This window comes from Oncorhynchus mykiss, chromosome 13 (assembly GCF_013265735.2).
Source record: "Oncorhynchus mykiss isolate Arlee chromosome 13, USDA_OmykA_1.1, whole genome shotgun sequence".
NCBI lineage: Eukaryota > Metazoa > Chordata > Actinopteri > Salmoniformes > Salmonidae > Oncorhynchus > Oncorhynchus mykiss.
The window spans coordinates 25,997,204-26,006,918 of record NC_048577.1 but is presented as its reverse complement, the minus strand read 5'-3'; the positions used below and the strand labels follow the sequence as shown (position 1 = coordinate 26,006,918).

The following is a 9,715-nucleotide window of genomic DNA, read 5'->3' as shown; positions in this document are numbered from 1 at the left end:
AGTCAACTTCCAGTGGACACCCCCATAGTGTCTTTCAGAGCCCCTCCTAAAAAACAAGCTCATATTTTGGGTTGGATATTGCATCCAATTAATATTTTAATCAATGGAATTTCCTTAATGATCATTAGTCTTTCAGTTGTTAATCTTCTGTTTGTTGTGTACTAAATATTTTTGTCTATTTTCATTTTTTTCCTGTGAAGCCATTGTGTTGCATCCATGTCTGAAATGTGCTGTATAAATAAAGCTTGATTTGATTTCAACAAATTAAACCAAAGACTGACCAATCAACAGACTCTTGGTCCCTCTTAGTATGAAAAACGGTATCAATCCCACTTTTCCAGCCTGCTGAAGGCGTGGTGGAGTGGTAAACACCACCCCCGGCTCTACCAAGGGCTTCAGGTGGTCTCCCACAGCTCTGCTTATGTCATGCTCAGTGTTCTTGCCATTACATTTCTTGACTGCCCCTGCAACACAGAAATAAACACATTCAGTCATATTATATAAAACATTAAAAGTAATGGATATGGATCGTCTATGGCCTCAGTTACACCTGGCACCTAAATGTGACTTCTGTCATCTGATCACTCCAAACTGCATTAGGTTCAGATCTACCAGGATGGGCCTTTGACAGTCTGGACGCAGTCAGGCCACTGAATATAAATAAGCAACGTAAAGAGGTGGGGTGAATGAGTGGGGAAAAGTACATTCTACACAAATGACCATAATAGTGCAGAACAAATGTGTCTGAGGGGAAATTAACTTTCATACAGCCAAAAGTGGTGAGAAGTTACACCAATATCAGTGGACAATTTGCACTAATGTAAATAAACATGGATGATGGGACATATTCCCTTTTGCTGATGTGATGAACCACTAAGGGGACATAAATATTTACCATCTAAATCATGTGTGACCTCTCACCTCTCTGGCTGTAGAAGTGTTCTTCCTAACCAGTCCCTCAACAGCTCTCTGACTGAGCTCCACCCTCACTGGGTCTTCAGAGGAGAGGAAGACCGAGGAGGGATGGAAGGATGGATGGATCAGTCAGTCAATAAAGTGTAGAGGTGCGGTCTGACAAAATCACTATTTTAGTCGTTTATTAATGTAAATAAGGCTTTATGACTGCTGAATACCAACTATCAATCACTTAGATCTTGTATTTTCAGGTAGCGATACATCCTTGGGACTTCCCTAGCCCATTGAAGTTGACATTTAAAATGGTTAAGTTAGGGTTTAGGGTAGGGATGTCCAAAGAATCCCAGATAGCAATGACCATCGTGCATTTGTAACCGATGTGAAATGGCTAGCTAGTTAGTGGGGTGTGCACTAACAGCGATGGTAACGATGTTAAGTGGGAGGCAGTTGTTGATGTGTGCAGAGTCCCTGGTTCGAGCCCAAGTAGGGGCGAGGAGAGGGACGGAAGTGTCGGTCTCTTTTACGTAGCAGGTTTAAAAGAAACAGACAAGACAAGTAGGCGCTCAGGTCATTACGGTCATTGTAGTTTTAAAAAATAGCATCTAATTATGTGTAACTGTATGAAGGTTTGTTAGAGAAGAATGTGATTGTCAGCCCTAACAATCCATTCTAGCACCTCATCAGGTTCTGAAAAAGGCTTCTTTGATGACGTGTTCCTTCTATTCCAGGGCACAGCAGAGGAACTTCATCATTCCACTCCTTCATCAATACAAGCAGGGAACATCGGAAATTCACCCTCACCTTTAATGCTCATGAAACAAGTTACCAGATGGTTGGACAATACTTTTCTCATCAATCATCTTAAATACCATACTTAAAAACTGGAAATCAACCAATCCTTACCTATGATGTTAACTACAACAGAAATAACTTAAAATGTATAACTTTAAATTAAACCAATCGTTTGCACTCATGACTTGAGTGATTAAAGTAAACCAACGTTTTGGAAATACATAATGCCATCTAACCAATCAAAGAATGTTAGCTATATGCAGTTATCTTAGCCAGCCAGCCATCCAGCCAGCTAACGTTAGTTATTTAGCCAACTAGATATTAGCCTAAACAGCGTAGCCAACCAGCACGGTTATGGTCAGCGAGACCAACTACCGGAGACCAGTTAGAACACAACTAACAGTAAGCCAAGGTGGAAAAAGTTACAAAACTCCCGTAGTCGAATTCACAGAAAACATGCTAAAAAGTAGTGATGGTGAAACAAAGCTTCCTGAAGCATTGGCTCTTTCCAGACAATTGTTTAAAATTTTTAAAAAAAAAGGTTCATTACTCAAGGTTTTGAGCGACACAGAATTTAGAACAGCCACATTTTTTAAAGATGACGTCCCACACCGTAGCAGCCTAGCAATGATGTATTCTACGAAACCACGGGCCTTGATCGAGAGCATCAAGTCCATGCTGCATTGTGGGTAAACGGTGACTGACTGCCTGACTGATTTATAAAAAATAATGAGTAGTTATTTATGGTACAAGGTGATTTGTAAATTAGTCAGCAGCCACCTGCACTGTCGGCTGCAATGTCAGACGAGCCCAATACCAAACCAATCAGGTGTTCGACGAAATTATTCTTCAGACGTCATTGATCACGTGCTGCTGATAAAGGGACACTGCTTTGAATTATACCGCTTAGGGACTTCAGTACATGCCTCATAGCTCCAGTCTCAAACTTAACCCCGTTCCTGCTGAAGAAGAGGGGGGTCTGCTGGATGGAGAAAGAAGCTCTCGTGAAAGAAGAGGAGGAGGAGGAGGAGGAAGAGGCTGTTACAATACAAAAACAAGTAGAGGTTGAGGCTGTTACCGGGAAAGCAGAAGAGAAAGACGTCTCAGTTAAAAAAGAGGAAGACTCGTTCAGAGTTAAAGAGGACGACGACGTTTCAGTGAAAGAAGAGGAGGGGGAAGTGACTGTCACATCGAAAAATGAAGAAGAGGAAACTGGATATCTGGGCCCGGTTTCCCAAGCGCATCTCAAGGCGTCGGATGGTTCTAACGATGAACGGGCACTGATTAATACTAGTAAGTACTGTCTTAAAAACAGAAGCACAAACTCTGCGGTTGTTGAACTGATGTGTGGTGTTAAAGGGGAAATTTGCAATTGCATCCATATTTTGATTTCTAAATGATTTATTTATAGCCATTGATTCTTGAAGAATATAACGCAATGTTCAACTGTTTACCCCATCAGAACCTCAAATAAGCTTTTTTTACTCCAATATTTAGAAACAATGTAAACCAACACTGTATAGCCTCAAAACATGGTTAAAACTATAATGTTGATATCATGGATGGTCAGTCCTTGCATCCATAGGTCTGTCTATGAATTTGAGTAGTTACATTTCTCCAGCCCCATCCATCTTATTACCAAAATAGTGGTGTAATTACAGCTTTGTTATTGGTTGAACTGCAGATTGGTTGATTGAAAAAGCCACACAACATTCAAAGGGGCAACCAAGTTTTTAAACAAACAAAATGGCTGCCCAGAGACCTGAGCTGTGTTAGAATACTCATACTAACCATACTATTTGTGATGTTAATTGAGTATATAGTTTGCTTATTATAGTATGATGTAGTTAGTATGTCAAAAGTTCCCGGATGTCGTACTAAATTCGCCAAAATATGACATATACACGCAGTACTTTAGGGCCCATAATGCAACTCTTCAGGAAATGGGCGTGACTTAACATCGATTTCAGATTTGAAGAAAATGGAGGAAAATATTCAGCCATAGTCCAACGAGAGCGGATACAAATGAACTGCTTTAAATAAGTATGACAAATGTTGAGCAATGTAATAATGTAATGACTTTTCAAATAAGTTACGTTACACGTTATGTTAGCTACACTATCCTTACAAAACGCATAGCATATCTTTCCAGCAGTATTTATCGGTATGTTAACTAGCTACCTATCGTTAGTTGGCTACTTATACATCATACTTGCCAGTATAGTAACTATATTCAAACTAACTACCCAATGTTTATTGACTTGATTAGAGAGCAGAATAACTGATGAATTTAATAACGTTCAACACCCGTTGAATATGGCCGGTGTCAGTAAACATCTGCAAAAATTCTCAAATTAATTTGTTGCCAGCAGCACAGTTAGTCCCCAACGCTCTGGATAACATGAAAACAGCCTAAACAGCTCTGCTAGGGCAAGTAAAGTGGTAAGAATGAGGTTTTCTCTGATTTGTGTCTAGCAAGCTATCCAACGTTAGCCAGTTAGCTTGGGTGCTTTACTGTCATTGTGAGGTCAGAATGCTTGGATCGACCCTACTCAGCCATATAGTATTAGTTTACAAACAGTGGCGTTATACGAGCTTATGTTTTGGTTTCTGGTGGGGTAATACGGCTGAAACATTTGAGGCATTTAAGTTATATTCGTCAAGAATCAGTGGTTATATAGTAAATGGGTCTTTCTATAACTGCCAGTGTAGATTTCCTGTTAGGGTCAAATTGATAGAGCTGTTAAAGTCATTAGCTGTGTTAGAATACTCATATTAACTGTACTATTTGTGATGTTAATTGAGTATATAGTATGCTTATTGGTCATAGTGTGAAATAGTTAATATGCCAAATGTTCCCGGATGTCATACTGGTTATATATGGTTATATAGTAAATGGGTCTTTCTATAATTGCCAGTGTAGATGTCCTGTTATGGTCAAATTGTTAGAGCTGTTATGTCATTGGATAATATTCTGGCAATTATTTTCATGCCATTACATTAAAGGCGAAATATTGTCTTTTCTTAGCAAGGTGTTGCTCAAATAATGTTAGCTGCTAATCGCTAGTTAGCGGGCTAGCTAGCTTGCTAAATGTATTAAGTCAGAGCAAACGCAGCTAGCTAATACTGCCGGGTACCAGTGCTGTTGTAGGCCTAGATAAGCATGTTTGTGCAGCGGTATCTTATCAGAGAGGAGTAAGAGAAGGATGAAGATGTTGGCTAGCTAGCAGGCTACATGAAGTAAGAAAACCACATGTAATGTAACATCTAATTAGGGTCAACTTGAAACAATGACCAACACTTTGGTCTTCTTTGTCTTCTTCTCTGAGGTTTGTCAGACTACACTCATCAGGTGTATTGCTCCCACCTTACTGTACGGGGTTGTAAAAAATAATCAAAACGCAAAAATAAATTAGATTAACAAATCATACTAATTAGGTAAAATAAAAAATAAACACTAACCAAATTCACTCCACTACCCTGAATTTCAAACAAAAATTGTACTATTCAGATCCCTACACAGGTTCAGGAACCTGGGGGGGACTTCTTCATTCAGTACTCCCTGTAACATTTTGTCTGAAGTCCTGGAGATCCAGAAATCTATTTGCCACCTTCACAATGATGTCTAGCTTCTTAGATGTTTTATTAGTTTATTATTGTTAGTGTTCAAATACTGGAGAGTTGAGACCAAATCACGAACGCTGGACAGAGTGGATTTCAGTTGTAACAAAAGACAGTTTTAATGAGTCAGAGATATCTTGTCCCGCAGTTTTACGTGCACGGACCTAGTTCACATAACTCGGCAAGGAGCCAGGTGAAAAAGAGGCCTATACAATGGTTACATTCATTTTTATACATAGAATAAAGTAGGTGAAGTCTTGTCGTTTCGGTCTTCTTGACTGGTCGGAGGGTTGGAGGCGGGCCTTGCTCTAGCCAGAGCAGAAGCCCCATTGGTGCACAGCAGAGCCTTATCCTGAGCATCCGACCAATAGAGGGGGTCAGTCTTGTGGCTGGGTGTATGTGTTCTTACAACGGAATGTCTTTGTTTATATGAGCTATGTGTATGAATACTTATATAACAAATCCCTCTCTTCACGTCTATTAGACGTGAAAACTATAGCAGAAAGGTGGCGGTTGCAATCGTGGGTATACATAAGGTGGTGCTCCTAACCTTGCCTGGTTTGCATGGTGGGTCTGTAGGTGTAGTGCTACGTTTGGGACGGGAGTGATTGGAGGGAGTGATATCAGGAAAGGAGTTAGGGACATGTGTAGGGGTTGGTATATGTGATGTGGCAGGGTGAAATAGTTGTTCAATTAACCATGTGAAAGTCCTAGGGTTACTCCAAATATCAGTAGGAATATCACAAATAAGGGACCAGATATCCCCAGCCTCACCCAGAGAGGGAGAAATTTCCCTCTAACTGGGCGAGGTTCCCTTCTCAGGGGAGGCGGAGTTTGATGCCGCATCACCTGAGGAAGGAGTGTCTTCATTTGGAATCGAATTTAGGCCGCTCAAATCAGCTCTGACTTCAGTCAGTGTTCTCGAAGGAATTGGGGCTGGGGTGCAATGTGTAAGGCGGTGCCAAGGTGTGCCTGATTTACCTTTGACCTGGACTGAGTGTGAAGTAACCTCCTTCACTTCGTACGGTCCAGTCCACCTGGGTTCCAGCCACTTTCTCTTGTGGACTGTAACCCTCACCCCGTCACCAACCTTTACCTTCAGTAGTGGCGTGTCCCCCGGCAGCTCCCCCTCCTGGACCTTGTGAACCTGGGTAGAGAGTGCTGCAGAGAGAACCGTCAGTTTTTTCACATAATTAGACATTACAATTTGTTGTACATCAAGGGCGGGCATATGACCTCCCTCCCTTGGTGGACCATGCATGACTCTACCAGTCATTATCCCATGAGGCACATACTTTAGCTATCTTAGCTTTTGCTTTTGGTTTGACGTTCCACCAGATTTTGGGATTGGGGCCTGTACACAGATCCAAATCTGTGGGTTATGCCAAATCTTTCTTCCACCTGTCTCAGGTGTTTGTTAAATGTAAGCCATTTGTCAAATTTGATTTGTCTTGGGATGCCATACCTGGGTATTAGTTTGGTTTGTAGCCACTCAAAGACTGACCTAGCATCCTCCCCTTTTGTTAGTATTGCCTCTACCCATTTGGAGAACCTATCTACTATGACTAGGAGATAGAGTTTGCCTTTAGATAAATTTTCGGGGCCCATGTCGGTGTAGTCTATACTAATATCCTGAAAACATGCATTAGGTATTACGTATGAGCCCATTGGTGTTTGACATGGTTTCTTTGGGTTGTGTCTGTCACAACCATTGCATTCGTCACAAAATAAATCATTGTCATAAAATAAGTCAGTCATATTTTTTATGTGAGGGTGCCACCAGATGTGCGAGGCCTTTTTGGAGGGTCTTTAGTTTGCCTTCGTGTGTGGGGCCATGTGTTTCTCATAAAAGTTCTGGGTCCATCAGTGTGGCCTGCTTCATGGGCATGGGCTGAGTCTGTATAGATATTCAGTCTTTCCTTTTCCTCTGAGGACCTGCGTCAATCCGATGATTTCAGCTAATTTGGCCGATGCTGGTTGAGGGATGATGGCTGATTGAAGGGTGACATGTGAACCGTCTGGGAGTTGCTGTTTCCTTCTTCTGCCGTGGGTGGTGGGCATTTTTATGGCCAGGGGATGGTGTTCCCAGTCATTCCCTGGAACTGCGGTTGGTTGTATGCGGGTTGCTGATGCATGGGTGTGGGTCCTGGTTGCTGATGTTCGTACTGTTGAGGTCTATTTCCACCCCTTTCCTTCCTATATGGACCTCTCGTAGAGTTCCACTGGCGTTGTTGTGGTGTGAGTGGGTATGGACACTCTCGTGAGTAGTGCCCTGGTGTTCTACAGTTGAAACAAACCCCTCCTCTTGGATGGCCTGGTATCCATTGCGGCTGGTATGCAAATTGTGGTTGCGGGGGATACCAAGGCCCCGGGTTGGCTGGTTGAGGACCGGCCTGCTGTTGAATCATCTGGGAGATAGTCTGGGCCACTATTTGAGAGATGTCTGTTTTGGTGCCTGTCTCCTTCGTTTCTTCCGCCACCATCTGTTTCTTAGGTTTTTCTCCTTGTTGTGCTTCCTTCAATTGGAGTTTCAGGAGTTGTACCTGGAGGGACTGCACCTGGCTCTCAGCACCCCCTCTTTCCTTGTTGTGCTGGGTCACATGGTGGTGCACATGAGTGTTGAATTGGGTCAGAGGAAGTGCAATCAACCCTACCGTTCCTCTGAGTTTGGTTTTAACATCTCCGGGACACCCGTTGACCACCATTTCCTTCCACATGCTGAGTGTGGTATCAGTGTGATCGAATGGTTCTTCGTGGACCGATCTCCATGTGGTCTTAGCCCTGTCCAGGTATGCTGCAGGTTGCTCACCTGGGTTGATTGTAAAGGAGGATAAGGTGGCATGGTTTCTTTCTGTAGGGTATGCTCTCCGTAGAACTTCCCATAATCTGGTACGGAAGTGGTCTATGGGCAGTGTTGGGGCCCGCCATCCAAGGTCAGCTGCTGTCATGAGGGCCTCCATGGTTCCGTGGTCGGTGGCTCTTGCTAGAAGTGCTTTCATGTCTCCTAGGCAGAGTTGCAGGCCTGACGTAAGTGTCTGCAGTTGAAGTAGCCACGCTGAAGCTCCTCCATGTAGGCTAGGCATCTGTCCCATCAGTGTTGTTAAATCAGTCATTTTCCAGGGCTGGTACTCCACAGTGTGTGCATCACCTGGTGTCGGTCGCAGGGGGTACTGTCCTGCCATCTCCTGCTCTCGCTCTCTTCTATCAGCAATTCTGGAGGACCGACGGAGTGTTTCGGACCCCATTGATTCGGTAACTTTGGTTACTGTTCCTCTCATTATGCCTTCCACACGGTAGGCTCCCTCTCTGTTGTCATCTTGGTTAGCTATTAGCTCCCTGAGTTCCTTAGCTCGAGCTATTGATGATTTCAGCAGCTCCTGCATCTTAGTCACGTTTGGAGCTCCCATCGGAGCTGGGGTGAGCACCATGTCAATTTCTTCTTTGTTTTCGATATCCATGTTCTGATGACAGTCCTCCCTATCCGTCTGATAGAAGTGGTTTGAATCTAATCTTGTTTGTAGGTGTCCTCTGGTTTCAGAGGTGAGAGAGTTCACAGAGGAGCATTGCGGCCTCCGTTCCTGGGGGAGGTCTCCTGCTCCTGGAATCCCAGTTTCGAACTGTTCACATACATACATATGGCCAGCCGTTATCCCCAGGGTAATTTCCCCTTTTAACTCCCCTTGGTCTATTCTCAGAACTGGAGCCTGTATTGTGGGAGGTGCCCTGGGCAGGAATGGGTTGTGTGACGGGCTCCGGTGATTTTGTCCCTTTGAGTATGGCTGGGGCTGAACTGCCTCCATTGTCAATTGTGGATATAGTGAGGGAGAAACGGCAACAGGGGGAGCCGTGGGCAAGTTCTCAGGCGGAGCTTTAACATCCCCCGACGCCACAATAGCCACGCACATCATGTCTGGTGTGTTTTTGGGTAGGACCCTCCTACTCTCCTGTATGGCCCATGTACCTATCTTGAGCTCCCCCTCCGCTCTCTCTCTCTCTCTTGTACCTACTTTTTTGAACCTGTGTATCTTGTTTCTCTCCGCCTCACTCGCTTTTGCATGCTCTACTGCGTCCTCTAATTCTGTCTGCATATCTTGGAGTTTCCCCCCTGTAGGTGGTCCTCCTCTAAAATAACCTGCTTGTGTCCATCTTATCCGTAATCCTTTCCACACTTTCTCCACTTTCCCATACTGTTCTTTACCTCCCGCTCTATCAATCATACTCTGATCTAAATATTCATTGAATTTTAGTTTGGGCGTGGTAGCTGCAGACATTTTATCTAATTAGTCTGATAATGTGTATAATGCGTTATTTAGGTATATTCAATCCTTACTATGTGGTGTTTATTTCTATCGTTGTATGCTTAGATATACTGCTGTACTGGCAATGG

The 9,715-nt window shown here is 43.4% G+C and overlaps 1 protein-coding gene across 2 annotated transcripts in view; it reads left to right on the top strand.

Moving 5' to 3' along the window:
- The first annotated feature begins 2,516 nt into the window (after window positions 1–2,516).
- Window positions 2,517–9,715, top strand: part of LOC110487375 (zinc finger protein 239) — a 47,649-nt gene continuing 40,450 nt past the window's right edge. Inside the window, exon 1 of one of the 2 annotated variants that reach the window (XM_036942369.1) lies at window positions 2,517–3,000. In XM_036942369.1, the coding sequence (XP_036798264.1) occupies window positions 2,694–3,000 (307 nt within the window). In that variant the 5' untranslated portion in view covers window positions 2,517–2,693. The remainder of the gene's footprint in view (window positions 3,001–9,715) is intronic. The other variant, XM_036942367.1, reaches the window with a different exon arrangement.